General features: G+C 34.6%; 1 protein-coding gene and 1 pseudogene across 10 annotated transcripts in view; one reads left to right on the top strand and one right to left on the bottom strand.

Moving 5' to 3' along the window:
• Window positions 1-16,081, top strand: part of LOC143644321 (ribose-phosphate pyrophosphokinase 2 pseudogene) — a 200,476-nt pseudogene that overhangs the window by 179,598 nt on the left and 4,797 nt on the right. The gene's annotated exons all lie outside the window — the stretch shown is intronic.
• Window positions 7-16,081, bottom strand: part of TRPC6 (transient receptor potential cation channel subfamily C member 6) — a 199,397-nt gene continuing 183,322 nt past the window's right edge. Inside the window, exons 10-14 of one of the 4 annotated variants that reach the window (XR_013156604.1) lie at window positions 6,489-6,572; window positions 4,897-4,972; window positions 4,172-4,340; window positions 2,174-2,255; window positions 7-69 (exon numbers count right to left, since the gene is read on the bottom strand). Coding sequence is in view for 2 of the 4 variants with exons in the window: in XM_077113171.1 (XP_076969286.1) it covers window positions 4,189-4,340; window positions 4,897-4,972; window positions 6,489-6,572 (312 nt within the window). In the remaining 2 variants the exon portion in view is untranslated. Of the gene's footprint in view, window positions 70-1,185; window positions 4,341-4,896; window positions 4,973-6,488; window positions 6,573-16,081 lie in introns of those variants that run through there. The other 3 variants (XR_013156603.1, XM_077113172.1, XM_077113171.1) reach the window with 3 other exon arrangements.

The raw sequence follows: 16,081 nt of genomic DNA, 5'->3' as shown, positions 1-16,081 counted from the left end.
ATGAAGGGAATGAATCAAATTGCTTACCTCCAAGAGGGAGATGGAAATCAATTAGGAATCTCTCCATGACTGGACAATGTTAAGTTTTTTTTTTCTATGGGTTTGGAATATCCCCTAAGAAGTAAGATGAAACCACAAATTGTGACAGGCAAACTAAATCTAAATTTGTACAGGAGACTTCATTTTCTACTCTGTCAATGTTGAAGGACTTCTCAAACTCTGAATAGCTAATTTACAATGAATAGATTAAAAATGGGTTTCATGGAACTAGCTTGTATTAATTAGGTCTGTTTTTAAAGCAACTCTTTGCATTCTGATTTGGGCTCTACTACTGGCAATAGGAGAATGAACATCATAGTTTTAAATGAATGCTTTATGGATATAAATGGTACCTTCCCTAAACCACCTCATGATGCTATTAAAATGATGCAAAATGACCAAAAGTAATGTGTCTTGAAATTTTCCCAAATATTGTTCAAATGTGATTCATCTCAGGGATGGCAAATATTGTGGCATGAGGGTCAACTTCCCATGTCCATGACAAGTGTTGTTAATTGCCTTTGTTATTCTCTCCTACTGATTCCAAATGAAGAATTCAGAATCCTTAGCATAATGCTCCACATACTACATACCAATTGATCAGAGAGACATGAATTAAAATATAATTTTTTCTAGTTTTTAAGATGTTTAAGAAGAGGTAGTTTCAGGGAGGGTGGAAAAGGAATTTTGGAGTCACATCCTTTGTCTACAATTACTAACATTAACATATGCCAAGTACTGTTCTAAGGGCCTAAAATGTATTAATTCATTTTATACTCACAAAACCTCCATTTAAGAGATGGTGTAGATGATGCTGAATTGGGATAATGAGGCTCAGAAAGCTTAAGAAACTTTGTGAAAAATGCATAGCTGACAATAGTCAGAGCTGAGATTCAAGCCAACATGTTTTGGCTCTAAATCTTATGCTCCAAACCACCAGACTAAAAAGAACTCAGTATGAGAAGTAACCAATACATAGGGACCAGAAAAAATGGTGAAATTATTGAATGGAAAGAAAAGAGCAAGTGATAAAAGAAACAAAAAAGATCCATATTTATAAGCATAGTTTCTTTAAGATCATAGCTATCCTTTGAAAAATGTCTTTGATTATATACATGTATGTGTGTATATAAATGCATTATATAATTATATATATCATGGCAAACTGTATATAGGTATGTACATATAGATAAATATATATATATATTCTCCTACATATTAAAAAATAGAAGCAACATTATAACAAAATGTTAACATTTTCTAAAACACAAGAAAATATTGTAAAGCTTAACCTTTTCCAGTTATTCTGAGGGATAGTACATTTTCTGAAGAAGAGTAAAGGGTAAATGTCAGATGACTGAATCACAGAATATTGAAAAGGTTAAGGCAAAAACCACAAAGCATTTGCCTTACTTTTTTAGCCCAAGACATGACAATAAGTAAACTTAATTTAGATTATTCTTACGGTACAGTGAGAACCTATTTTCATGGGCAATGATGAGGACAAAAAAATGCAGGGCAGTGAAGTTCAAAATTTACTTCCTGAATGTCATCATCAAGTTTTTCTCTCATGATATAGAAAAAAAGTCATGTTCTGCACATTTCCTGGAGAATATGCCTGTCCAGCCACATTTTACACACTGTTCCTACAGTTTATTAGAGAACAGTGATAGAAGCTTTGTGGCTGGCAAGATGAACATTAGAAAAGAAGGTAAAAAATTCTTAGATTCTGTATATACCAATATTTCTCCTTGTTTTTACTTCAGTGTCTTAGGTAAAATTATACTTAGGAAGCATTATGAATATTATGAAAAAATGATCTCCTTAGTAAGTATAATTACCCTAATCAGTGAATAAGCTGGTTTTTGCTATGTCATTTTCATTGAAAACATGAGTCAGTATTCCAGTGATCCACTTTTAAGTGATTTAACTAGTTAAATTGATTATCCATCAAATGGTACCATCTAAAAACCTATCAAACCTGGTGTCTCTAGCATTTAATTATTCAGTTGTATAAAAATCTCTGGAAACATTGATTCCAAAATGAAAACTTTCTGTGACTTGTGAATAGATCATCATTAATTTTATCCAGAAGAAATGTAAAAAGTGTTTGTGGGAACATTTACAAGGATACAGCAATTTTGTTCACCGGTGATGACTCTGCTATGAGCAGTGGGCAGAGCTAGGCAGAGCAGGAAGCTATGACTTCATAGAACCTAAACCTCCAAAGGGCATCAGCATCACATTGCAAGGGAGAAAGACAGAGAAAGCAATTTGGTTAGATACATGCCAACCTTGTTCTCAAAGGTTAAGATGACATTGAATACTGGATTTAAAGCGATGGCCTTGAAACTTTCATAATGTCTGTGACCACCCTTTGACAATATGCCTTTATTAAACTTTTGTTGGAATTTTTTTAAACCTTAAAGTATGTTGGTTTCTCTTTTCATCTTTCAATTAAAGTGAAATTAGAGAGGTCCCACTTCAGCTGCACTTTGAGGAAAATCATCTGACCTCAGGACATATTGATTTTGAACAATAACAGATGTCACTCAAAGAGTAGTGTCCTTTACTGAGGAACTCACAGTCATACCTGTTGGATTTCCCAATATGTCTTATCCTGTCAAGTCAATCCAACTTAAAAGACACCAGAGAATCTGTGTATCTTTTCTAGAGTCTTCTAGAGCCTACTTCCTGTCATAAAGCATACTTTGGTATGAAGGCAAATTTCTTTTATGGTATAACACACCACCCTTGTGACTGTTAAATTATTTTAATTTTCTATTTGTGCATTTAGTATGAGATTAATCTTTACAAATTCTCATTAAAATATTGCCACGAAACATTTGAAAACAGAACTTTTCTCCATCACTAAGTCACTTCTCGATAAGTAATAACCACAAATCCAAAAAATTACTGAATAAAAATTTTCAGCTGTCATTTCTTGTTACGTAAAGGTCCTTTGATGAAACTAAATCAAAGTTGAGGCTGAACAGATTTTTTTTTTGACGATTTTATCTTTAAAAATTAAGCTAAAATTTGCACCTAATGCCCCCTTTTATTGCATTTAAAACAGCACTTGAGTTAATGCCCAGTATCATCTAAATATCAAGAGTCTTGGGGCAGTGGCTGAACCTTGGTTTCTCTTTAGCTATTTCAAACATTGCCTCATATCAGTTAAGTAATATCAGCCTCTTGTTGAATGGTCTCTGTAAAGTATTTGGAGACGAAGGTAGAACATAACTGAGAATGACCTAGGTGTTTGCAAGTTCCCACATCACTTTTTTTCCTTTACAGTTAATAGGCAAATGTGGGAATTCACCTGTAAATGCCTTCAGAGATGACACAAAATTGTGCTTTAATTAGACCAAATAACAACATTTTTTTGTGGTTTCATTTCTCCAACAAAATGCTCTTATTTGGCAAGTAATTTTTCAGTCACATTAAAATATTTATAAAGAGCTCTTAAGTGTGCACATTAGATGCAAAAGCACCGTTTAATGCACATGTGCACACATGTACACAACTGACCAAGCTTCCAGGGTTAAGTGGAGGAAGCATTTTTTCGCTGTTAAGTGTAATATTTTCAAAGAGATGAGTCATAAAATTTAGGAAAAGTTTAAGCCCATTTTTCAGAGACACTATTAAGCATATTATTTGTGGTTAAGGAGGGATGGTGATGATTAAACAGCATTCTCTCAGTGGCCATAGATTATTTTTACCCTGGATTCCAGGGCTGTAAGTCACCAGCAGGGAATCCACAGAGCAGATAAGAGGGGCTTAAAATTACCTGTGTGAAGTACCACACAGAAAGTGTTATGCATCTGCCTGATTCCAGCAGAGACAATTCCCAGGCAGTCGCTACATGGAAGCCGTATCATCACAACAATTATATACATGAAGTCTCTTTATAAGACAAGCACCAAACCTAGGCATACTTTTCATCATAATCTGAAAACTTTAGCCAGAATATGAATTTAGTCATCCCAAATGTTAAATATTAGGGTTCAGTATGCAAGGATGACCCAAGTTATCTTTTAACTTTTTCTTGTATGAGAGGAGGGAACACTGGCACTTAAAAAAATAAATTGGAAAATAGTATGGCTTCAAGTGGACAAATAAGTTAGAACACCTAAGGAAGTCTTTGCATTATCTATTGCATTCCTCTGGATTCTGTTCCATTGATAATTTCTCCCCAAGTTTTCTAATAAGTTCTGCTAGGTCTTCTGTATTCTGAGATTTTTCTTCAAGGAGTTCATAGCGGAGACTCGAGATATCCTGTTTAATTTCTTTCAGTTCCCCTTTGAAAGATAAGAGTGATAAGAAGTTAACTGTAACTATGTAATGCAGAGAAACTAGTGATTCTTAAATAGGCTGAAATTAGTCCTAATTTCACATACATCTGTATTTTGAAACTTTCAAAGGAAATATCTTCCTAATGGAGAAGGTTTCTATTTTTCTAAGTATTTTAGTAAATTAAGAGATTACAGCAAAATTGTAACGAGTCCTTTTAAAATAAGCTAAATGGAAATGGTGGTGGTGTGGTGCAGGGGTTAGAATAAGCAGTTCCTTTGGCTTTTCCCAACCACACCGTCCTTTATGGAAGCCATCCCCACTCCCAGAATAACCCCCAAAAAAACAACAAAAAAGAAAATTTATCTAGAAAGTTGTATCTGCCCCCATTGTGACAAAATAAGCCTGTTCCCCGGTATTTGATGATACTGACGGTTAGTGAGATCCTGCTCTCTTTCCCTTCAAGCTCACCCCTCTCACACCCATCTCTCCAGCGCTCAGCTCTGCATCAGGCCCAATATCCTGTTCACTCTCAGTCTAACCGTCTTTGCATTCAACTCTCACCTTCATTTACTTCATCACTCTCCTTATCTATTTGGGCTTTCAACACATATCTTTTAATGAGCCTCTTCATTATTTTCTAGACAGAGAAAGGAGAAATAAATTTCAGATTTTATTTCATGACAAATCTCTGATTTAGAATGAGTTTCTGAGTCTTTCGTAAGCACTTTGGAAATGATGGCTATTTGTGATTAAGAATAAGTGGTGACAGGGAATGTATGATGTCACCAAACTGCTTTTCTTTCTTTTTTTCTTTTCTTCTTTTTTTTTTTTTTTTTGTATGCTGTATGGCGGGGTCACATTTCATTATTTTTCCGTGTGAGTATCCCATTATTGCAGTACCATTTGTTGAATTTTGCTTGTTTTGTTTTTTGTTTATTTTGCTTGTTTGCTTTTTTGGGAAGTGCATGGACTGGGAATTGAGCCTGGGTCTTCCGCCTGCATGGCAGGCAAGAATTCTACCAAGCAACTACCCTTGTACCCCTCTGCTTTTCTTTTTAAAGTGATGTATCACCTAGACTAATGACTCCAAAGTTAATTCTTGAGAAAAGAATCATTTTGGCACAAACATCTAATCCGTTATGTCCATGCATGCATTTTCTTTGAAAAGTATTAGAGTAAGACATGGCCTTTCAGTTGGGTAAGGGAAAAATGGGCATGAACTGTATGTGGAGATGGGAAGAAGCAAATATATGCTTGTTTTTGTTTTCCCTCACCAAGGAAGGTAGCCATTTTTTTAAAAATGTTATACTTGCTATTAATTTAGCAGTGGTCAGTTTTAATGTAATAAAGTTTCTCCACTATCTAGGCTGATAGTATGTGCATGTTGCTTTTACCATACTCTTTTCATGTTAAGCAGGAGACTCAGTACCTATGCAAGAATTTGGGGGCGCGAGGAGATATAAAGCCAAACCAAAACTTAACTACTCAAGCCCAAATTAAATGGTAGGCAGTAAAACTTCACTTCAAGGAACTTATTCTAGGAGATAACTGCGTAAATGGACAAGCATATTCATAGTAGTTCTGCTTATAATGGTAGAAAAAAATAATTCCCTAAATGCCCATCAATAAGAGTTATTTTTAATGAAATTTTTATATATTTATACAAAGGGAAACTATATATTCATTACAAATAATGTGACTATATACTTTGTGGAGTGAAAACAGACTACAAAAATTTCTGTACTATTATTTCATTTATGTAAGTTTATATGTACATTTTATAGTATTATTAAATATGTGTGAAATTACAGACACACAAAAATATCATCTGGCAGAATTTTCACCAAAAGTAAACAATCTATTCCTTAGTGGTAGAATTTGACTCTCTCCTTATATTTTTGTAGGATTAAACTGTTTACAATGAACACACAAACTCTAATCACCTTTATGCCAAAAATTTCTTCTATTTTGTTTATTAAGTATCTCTAGACCTAGAAAGTGGCATCTGGTACTTAATAAATATTTTTTTGAATTTATGTATTTTGATGTTCAGGAAAAAATCCTAATAGTTCATTTTCATTGTAAGAGTTATACAGTTTGAGAATGTAAATATTGCAAATAACTAGCCTATTTCTTTAAAAATTCATACTTACCAGATATTGTCTTGGAGGATTATTGAAACTATTTAAATGGAAATCTTCTGAGCTCCGTATCCTTGATTGCTTATTCTGCCCAAACTGTAATTTGAGAAGAATGAGAAATTTATTCTTATTTAATTTTTTCTAATAATGTGATTAGATTATTTTATTATAAAATATAGCATATGAAATATTCATTATTGATAAAAATCATATCTATATATAATAGTGCAGTTTTAGCTGATCTTTAACAATCCGTCTTCTCCAAGGCACATTACTGGCATTTCAGGTGTGTTCAAAATGGTTATTAGAGGTTGCCTGAGGAGTGTCTTAGATATTTTTTAGCCATTAATAATGCTGTCATAAGAGTTATACTTTAACCCTCCCATAACTTTATGTTAGATGGATAGGCAAACCTGTTAGGAAAGTGAGGGTGATTTCAGAAGTGCCATCAATGAGTGATCAGTAGGGTAGTGTGATTGACTATAATATCCACACCTGCAGTGGGATGTGAAGGGGATTCTGAAGAAACACCAGAGTAAGAGTTTATTGTACGACAGAATTTAGGGTACTAACAAAGCACTAATACATTTGAATTTTAGAATCTGAATAAGGTCCCATTTAAACAGACCTTTCCACATATGTTTGCCTGAACTGGCAAGCAAAAATAAACTAAGAATTTTTGCAGTCTGCAATAAAGATCTTAATATTCCATATTAATGTCCTAAGAGGATGTTTAAACTCTTTAATGCATCTCCTAAAGGAAAAAAAAATGTTTTAAAAAAGAATTAAGTAGGAAAACCTAAGCAAATCAGAGTAGCACTGAATTTGTGTGTTTTAGGTACAAATGTCTTTAGAGTGCATTTAATAATTAGGTGATGCAACTGTTTTCCAGAAGAGGAGTGTGCTGGTTTGAAAAGGTTTATGAACCGTAGAAAAGCCATTTTTTAATCTTAACCTTGTGGGAGCAATGGTTTCTTCTAATCCCTGTTCAGTACTGTATGTTGGAAACTTTAACTTATCTCCATGAAGATGTGACTCAATCAATTTGGTTAAACTCACCAAATTAACCAAATGGAGACCACTTGAATTCTCAAGAAGAATCCAAGGAGACTGATTAAAATCTGGCCCTGCCACAAACTATCTGAATGCACTAGTTAAGATACTTACAATTTCTATTATCTTTTCTGACAATCCAGTGATTGGTTTTATTGATCTCTTTAGTGCTTCAAGATTTACAAATTTATAAATCCATGAAATGTAAATAAACCAACATAAATGCTTACTGAGATGACAGAACCATGGCTTTCAAATTATGACTTATGCTCTAAGAACATAATTAAAAATGAGGACCAGGTTCAAACTCGCATTTACCCCCCAGATGTTATGTAAAGCATGGAAGATGAGGACGCATTCATAATCAGAAGGATAGGATCCATACAAAAGGAATATTTCAGAATTATGTCTTTAATTTACCATCGATTCATGAGCTCATGATTGCAAATAGTTAATTGGATATTTGATGTTCCTAATATACCATTAGAAGCCATGAGTACATACAGAAAGTACTTATGGAAATAGGAAAGTGAGAAATTATGTTTCTTTGGGATTTATCTGAAAGCTAATTCTCAGTCCTTCATACTTAGATGGGCCAATCATTTCCAGTTAAAGTGGCTCCACAACACACTGTCTAGTGGACAATGATATTTTATAAAAAACCTACTATCTTTTAATGTGCTACCTCTAATCATATTTGCCCTTTTGCCTTTCATTTGCTCTTTTCTAATTATTTTTTATTTGCAAAGTGGGTTTACAAAACAAGCATGCATAACATACAGGATTCCTATATACCACCCCATTAATACCTGATATTAGTATGTCTATTTATTAAATTGATGAAAGCAAATTTTTATGATTGTACTATTAATTATAGTCCCTGGATTAATTTAGGGTTTACTATTTGCAGAGTACAGTTCCATGGATATTAAGAAAATTTTTTATTCTACTACCAAATATACAACCTAACATTTCCCCTTTTACCATATTCAGATATAATTCAGTGTTATTAGTGTTATTAATTACATTCACAATGTTGTGCTACCATCACACTCATCCATCCCCAAGTATTCCGTAGTTACAAATAAGCACTCTGTACATTGCAAGTTTTAACTCCTTGTTTCCTGTCCCCTGGTAACCTATATTCTAGATTCTGACTCTGTGAGTTTGCTTTTTCTAATTGCTTCAAATAAGTGAGACCATACTATATTTATCATTTGCATCTGGCTTATTTCATTCACATGATGTCTCCAAGTTCATTTGGATGGTCATGTGTATCAGAACTTCATTCCTTTTTATGTCTGAATATTGTTCCATTGTGTGTATACCACATCTTGTTTATCCATTCATTGGTTGATGGACACTTGGGTTGCTTAATGCCACTATGAACATTGATGTGCAAATACTATTTGAGTCCCTACTTTCAGTTCTTTTGGTATATACCTTGAAGTGTGATTGCCGGTCATATGGTAATTTTATATTTTCTGAGGAAATGCCGAACTGTATTGCACAGGGTTGCACCATTTTGCCTTGCCACCAGCAGTGAATGAGTGTTCCTGTTTCCCCACATCCTCTCCAATACTTGTAATTTTCTGTTGTTTTTTTTTTTTAAATAATAGCTATTTCAATGGGTGTGAAATGATATCTTGTGGTTTTAACTTGATTTCCCTAACAGCTAATGATGTTGCGCACCTTTTCATGTGCTTTTTTGGCCATTTGTTTATCTTTGGAGAAACATCTATTCAAGTCTTTTGCCAATTTTTAAATTGGTTGTCTTTTTGTTGTTAAGTTGAAAGGTTTCTTTATATATTGTATATAGTAAACCTTTCTCAAATATTAGTTTTCCAATATTTTCTACCATTCTGTAGGATGTAATTTCACTTTCATGATAAAATGAGGGCCAAAAGTTTTTAATATTGATGATGTCCCATTTACCTATTTTTTTTTCTTTTGTTGCTTTGCTTTGGGTTTAAAGTCTAAGAAACTATTGCCTAACACAATGATGATGCAGTCGTATGTTTTCTTTGAGGAGTTTGATGGTTCTGGCTCTTTAGGTCTTAAATCCATTTTGAGTTGATTTTTTTATAAGGTGTGAGGTAGAGATCCTCCATTCTTTTGTAAATGGAGATCCAGTTTTCCCAGCACCATTTGATGAAGAGATTTTTCTTTCCAAATTGAGCATAATTGCTTCCTTTCAAATATCAGTTGGCCATAAATGTAAGCGTTGATTTTAGAGCTCTCAATTTGATTCCATTGCTCTATGTGTCTGTCCTTATGCCGGTACCATACTATGTTGATTACTGTGGCTTTTTTATAAGTTTAAAGATCAGGAAGGGTGAGTCCTCAACTTCAATCTTCTTTTTCAAGATGACTTTGGCTATTTGAGGCCACTCAAACTGAGTTCAACAATGCATTAAAAGAATTATACACTGTAATCAAGTGGAAATTATCACAGATATGCAAGGGTGGTTCAACATAAGAAAACCAATTAATGTATACACCACATTAAGAGAATGAAAAAAACCACGTGATCTCAACTGACATATAAAAGGCATTTGGCAAAATCCAGAACCCATCTAGATAAGAACACTACAAAACTAGGACTCAGATGAAAATTCTTCAACAAATCCACAGCTAACATCATATTTATTGGTGAAAGAATGACATCATTTTCTCTAAAAGCAGGAACAAGACAAGTATGCCAACTGTCACCAATGTTGTTCAACATTGTCCTGGAAGTTTTAAACAGAATAATGAGTAATAATAATAATAATATTTTATAATATTATAATAATAATGTAATTAATAATAAAATTCATTCAAATTGGGAAGGAAGAATTACAACTTTCCCTATTTGCAAATGACATGATCCTACATACAGAAAACCATGAAAAATCCACAATAAGCCTCCTAGAGCTATTAAATTCAGCAAAGTAGCACGGTACAAGATCAAGACACAAAACTATACACAAGCAATGAACAATCAGAAGAAATCAAGGAAATAGTTCCATTTATAATATCTTCTAAATGAATCAATTATGTAGGAATAAATCTAGTCAAGGATATAATAGACTTGATACTCAGGAAACTACAAACATAGCTAAAATAAATCAAAGACCTAAATTAATGGAAAGATATGTGTGTTCATGGATTGGAAGATTAAATATTGTTTTAAGATGTCAATTCTATGCAAAGCAATTTACAGATTCAACTCAATCACAATCAAAATTCTAACAACCTTTCTCTGCAAAATGGAAAACCCAATCATCAAGTTTATATGAAGAGTAAAACTTGAGGACTCACCCTTCCTGATCTTTAAACTTATAAGAAAGCCATAGTAATTAAAATAGTAATTTTGTTAAGGAGTTTTACACCTCTATTCATAGAGATATTGATCTATAATTTTCCTTTCTTGTGTTATCTTTATATGCTTTTGGTATTAGGGGGTAATGTTGGCCTTGTAGAATGAATTAAGGAGTGTTCCCTCTTCAATTTTTTTGGAGGAATTTGAACAGGATTGGTGTTAATTCATCTTGGAATGTTTAGTAAAACTCCCTGTGATGCTGTCTAGTCCATGGTTTTTTCTTGTTGGGAGGTTTCTGACTACTGATCAATTCCTTTACTGATTATTGGTTTGTTGAGATCTGTCTCTTCTTGAGTCAAGATAATTAGTTTATATGTTTCTAAGAATTTGTCTGTTTCATCTAGGTTATTTCATTTGCTGGTGTATAGTTGTTCATAGTATGCTCTTAAAGGCTGTTTTATTTCAGTGGGGTCAATAGTAATGTTCCCCCTTTTCATTTTTTACTTTAGTCATTTGTATCCTCTCTCCTTTTTTTCATCAGTCCAGCTAACAGTTCTTTTTTTTTTTAAAGAACCAACCTTTAGTTTTGTTGAGTCTCTCTATTGTAACTTTTTGTTCTCTATTTCATTTATCTCCATGCTTTTATTTTCTTCCTTCTGATTGCTTTGGATTTAGCTTGTTCTTCTTTTTCTAGTTCTTCTAGTTTTAAGGGTTAGGTATCTGAAGTCTTTTGTCTTTTTTAAGGTAAGCATTTAGTGCTATAAATTGCCCTCTCAGCTGTTCCTTTGTTGCATCCATAAGTTTTAGTATATTGTATTTTCATTTCATTTCCCTCAAGATATTTACTAATTTCTCTCATTGATTTCCTCGTTGTTTTAGAGCATGTTGTTTTATTTCCAGATACATGTGAGTTTTCCATTTCTCCCATGTTATTGATTTCTAGCTTCCTTCTATTGTAGTCAGAGAAGATATATTATGTGATTTCCTTATTTTTCAATTTATTGAGACTTGTTTGGGACCTAAGATCTCATCTGTCCTGGAGAATGATTCATTTGCACTAGAGAAGAATATATTTTCTGTTACTATTGGGTGAAATGTTCTGTATCTGTTAGAATATACTCAAGTCTTGTATTTTCTTATTGATGTTCTATCTAGATGTTCTAGCCATTATTGAAGGTAGTGTATTAAAGCCTCCTATATTAAGGTAGAGCCGTCAATTTCTCCCATTAAATCTGTCAGTATTTTCTTCAGGTATTTAGGGGCTCTCTGCTGGATGGCCGTATATTTATGATTGTTTGAATTTTTTGTTAAATCAACTGATCCCTTTATCAGTTTATAAAAAACTTGTCTATTGTAACTGTTTCTTACTTAAAGTCTATTTTAACTGATATTAGTATAGGTAGTAAAGTTACCCCAGCTCTCTTTTGGTTGCCACTTGCATAGTACTTTTTTCCCATCCTTTTTCTTTCAGCATACTTACATCTTTGAATTTAAGATAAGTTTCTTATAGACAGCATATAGTTGGGTGATAATTTTTATCTATCCTGTCAATCTCTGCCTTTTGACTGGAAATTTTAATCAATTTACATTACGCTACAGATAACGCAGGATTTTGTTCCACTACTTTGCTATTTAGTGTATGTAAGTCTTATACCTTTTCTGTCCTTCATTTCTTACATTAATGCCTGCTTTTATATTTATTTGATTTTTGGTGTGTTATGCCATGTTGAATGCCTTTTGTTTTCTATCTGTATATATTTCTTTGTGGTTACCTTGGGGCTAAAACTTAGCATCCCAAATATATAACAAATCATATTGGTTTGATAACTTGATTTAAATAGCATACACATAAACTTTTCCTATACTCCTCCTTCCCTCCACCTTTTTTTGTACTTGTAACCAATTATATGTTGTACATAGTACGTTCAGACCCATAGATTTATCATTACTTTTTATGCATTTGCATTTTTGCACTTGCTAGAAGTATGAAGTGGCGTTACATACCAAAAAATAAAGTGCAGTCACACTGGCATTTATAATTATCTCAAAAGTTACTGTTACCAGAGGCCTTTATTTCTTTATGCCACTTTGAACCACTGTCTATTGAGTGCCCATTCATTTTGGTCTGTAGAACTTCCTTTAGCATTGCTTCTTAGAGCAGGTCTAATGATGATGAACCCCCTGAGCTTTGTTTATCTGGGAATGTCTTCCTCTCGCCTTCATTTTTGAAAAGAGCCTCACCAGATGTAAAATTCTTGGTTAGCAGCTTGATTTCTTTCAGCATTTAAAGTATTTCAACTCACTGCTTTCTTGCTTCCATGATTTCCATAGAGAAATCAGGACTCAGTCTAATTGGAACTCCCTTGTATGTAACATGTTGCTTTTCTCTTGCAATTTCAGAACTCTCTCCTTGTCCTTTTCATTCAACAGTCTGGTCACTATATGACAGGGTATATTTTTCTTCATGTTCATCCTTTTTGGTGTTCTCTAGGCTTCTTGGATGTGCTTATTGATGTCTTTTGTTTGGAAAATTCTCTGTCATTTCTTTGAATATCCCTTCTGCCCACTTCTCTATTTCTTCTCCTTCTGGGACTCACATAATTTGTAAAATTGGTATACTTGATTGTATCCCAGAGGTCTCTAAGCCTATTTTGCTTTTTATAATTCTTCTTTCTTTCTGCTCCTCAGTCTTATTTATTTCAATTGTCTCATTTTTGAGTCCTCTGATTCTTTCATCCCCAGCTCCAATTTGCTCTTGAAACCCTCCCGGGAATACTTCAAATCAGTTATTGTGGTCTTCAACTCCATTAGTTGTGTTTGATTCTTTTTAAAAATTTCCATCTCTTTACTAAGAGTCTCATATTGCTCATTCACTGTTTTCCTAATATCCTTTAGTTCTTCGTTTGTATTTCCCTTCATTTCCTTGAGATTTTTAAGATCATTTTTAAAGTCTTTGTCTGGTATGTACACAGTCTACTTTTCTTGATTGGTATTTTCTGGATTTTTATCTTCTTCTTTTGAATTTCTAGTTTCATTACATTATGGTCTCAGAAAATACATTGTATGGCTTTAATTGATTTTTTAAATTTATTGAGTCTATCTGGTGAACTAAGATATGGTCTATCCTAAAGAATGATCCACGTGCACTAGAGAAGATATGCATCCTATTACTGCTGGATGAAGTGTTCTATATATGCCCGTTTCTTTTATTTTTTGTGTAATTTCTTGCACACTGTACATTTTAATTTTTAAATATTATCTCTGGAATTTATTCCCTGAGATATTTATTTTTTTATTTTTGAAATCAGATTGTAATATAGAGATATTTCCTTGAGTTTTAGCCTTCCTATCAGGAAATTCACCCAAAATGAATGCAAAATACAAGGTCCTCCCTGTGTTTTCAGTCTTGTGTCTTAGTTGCTTTAGAGTTCTGCTATTCACAGGAATTTGAGTGTCCACTCTAGGAGACCTCTTCCCTCTCCTGGGTGGTTAAAGTGTCCCAGGCTATTTGCCCCGATTGTTTATTTCACTTCTTTCAGTGTCTCAAGCTGCTTTTGACTGGAGGGCAAATTCTGGGAGCAGATGCATGCTAGAGAGGTATTTCCCAAGTCTTTCCTGGTGGGGGTGGGGGGGGTGGGGGTGGGGTATCAGTAACAGTGGGAGGGAAGCCAGGGACCCACAAAGCAGTTACAGACTGGCTCCAAGCAGCCCTAGGGCAAAGATCAGGAAGAACACCAGGAGTTATTCCCATAGTTCCCCAAAGCTAAGCTTTCTTGACCTGCCCAGCAAATGCAGCCCTTTACTGTCCCTCGTAGCTCTGAGAAGTGTAGCATCTTTAAGTTTCCTTCATTGCCTTTGTCTGGTGTGGATTGGAACAACAGCTGCCCTCAGAGCTGGGCCCCCAGTGATCAGAAGTCACTATTCAAAAGCCATGACCAGCAGTTGGCTCCTGCCTATTCCTGATCTTTGACAAGAAGGTTTTTATGTCCCTTTCTGGCACCAGCAAGCTATGCCATGGGCTAGACCCTATGGCTCCCTGCCATGGAAGTGAGGATGGGTACCATGAACCATCTCACGGAGAGCAATATACTGGTATTTACTGTAATTTGCCAGCCTCCTCCTGCTGCTCTTTCCTAGATGCTGTACAGTATACTACTGGAGTCTGGAGTTTTGAAGTACTTGATTCTGTTTAATAGTTGTTCTGGTAAAAGGACTAATTCCTGAAGCTCTCTACTCCTCCTCTTCCCACAGTCACCCCTCTGCTCTAATTTAAGGATGGTGTGTTTACTGTTCCCAATTCCTGATATTCTTTTCCTGGGTTTTGCCTGGCTGGCTTTCTCTGTCTCATCCTTGGATTTTAGCTTTTCAGTGTCTTTCCCTGGCCATCCCATGTGAAATGGAGTTTCGTTATTAACTTGAGCAAGCTAGGCCGTTAATTTCTTTTATAATACACATCATAACCGATAATTATTAACTTCCTAGTTTGGCTGCATGGTTGTTTTTGGCTTTTTTTCTTGGTCTATATTCACCTAGGCTCCATGACAGGAAGGACTTTGCTTAATTCATCGCAGTATCTCTGGTGCCAGCACTACCTGGCATATGGAAAGTACTTAAAAAGTGTTTTGAAGGAAGGAAGGAGTGCTCTTCCGTTACTGATGGACTTTGTGTCTAATAAGTTTCTAGACACCTTATTATACAAGACACTTGCTATCTGGGTATATGAACCAGTTGAATGAAACTCAACTACATGGTAAAGATACAGCTGAAACATGGGAAATTGGTATAAAGGGATTAGGCAGACACCTTACAAACTGTGACAGACTGGATACCCAGAAGTAACAATCCTGAAAAAGCCAGAAAATGGTGCTCTGTTATTGTGAGAACGTATAGGATTGTTGATTTTGCAGTGTTAACCTTGAGGGTCCATTGACTACTGTACAATCTGTTCACACAGTTTCAGCACAGCACTCAGCTCCTTTGCACATAGTCAGTGGGGAGAGTCCAAGCTGACTCAGCTGCAATACTATTGACATTTGGGCTAGCTAAATCTTTGATGTTGGGGGCATCCTATGCATTGCAGAATGTTTAGCAGCATACTTGACCTCTACCCACTACATACCAGTAGCACCCCTCTCCTAACCCCAGTTATGTTATGAAAACCAAAAATGCTTCAGACATTATCAAATGCCCCAGGGAGACAAATCATCCCTGGTTGAAAACCACTGGTATAATTAGAATCATATATGAC

This window comes from Tamandua tetradactyla, chromosome 8 (genome assembly GCF_023851605.1).
Source record: "Tamandua tetradactyla isolate mTamTet1 chromosome 8, mTamTet1.pri, whole genome shotgun sequence".
Lineage (NCBI taxonomy): Eukaryota > Metazoa > Chordata > Mammalia > Pilosa > Myrmecophagidae > Tamandua > Tamandua tetradactyla.
Note: the sequence above shows the minus strand (reverse complement) of the source record. Positions and strands in the feature narration are given on the sequence as shown.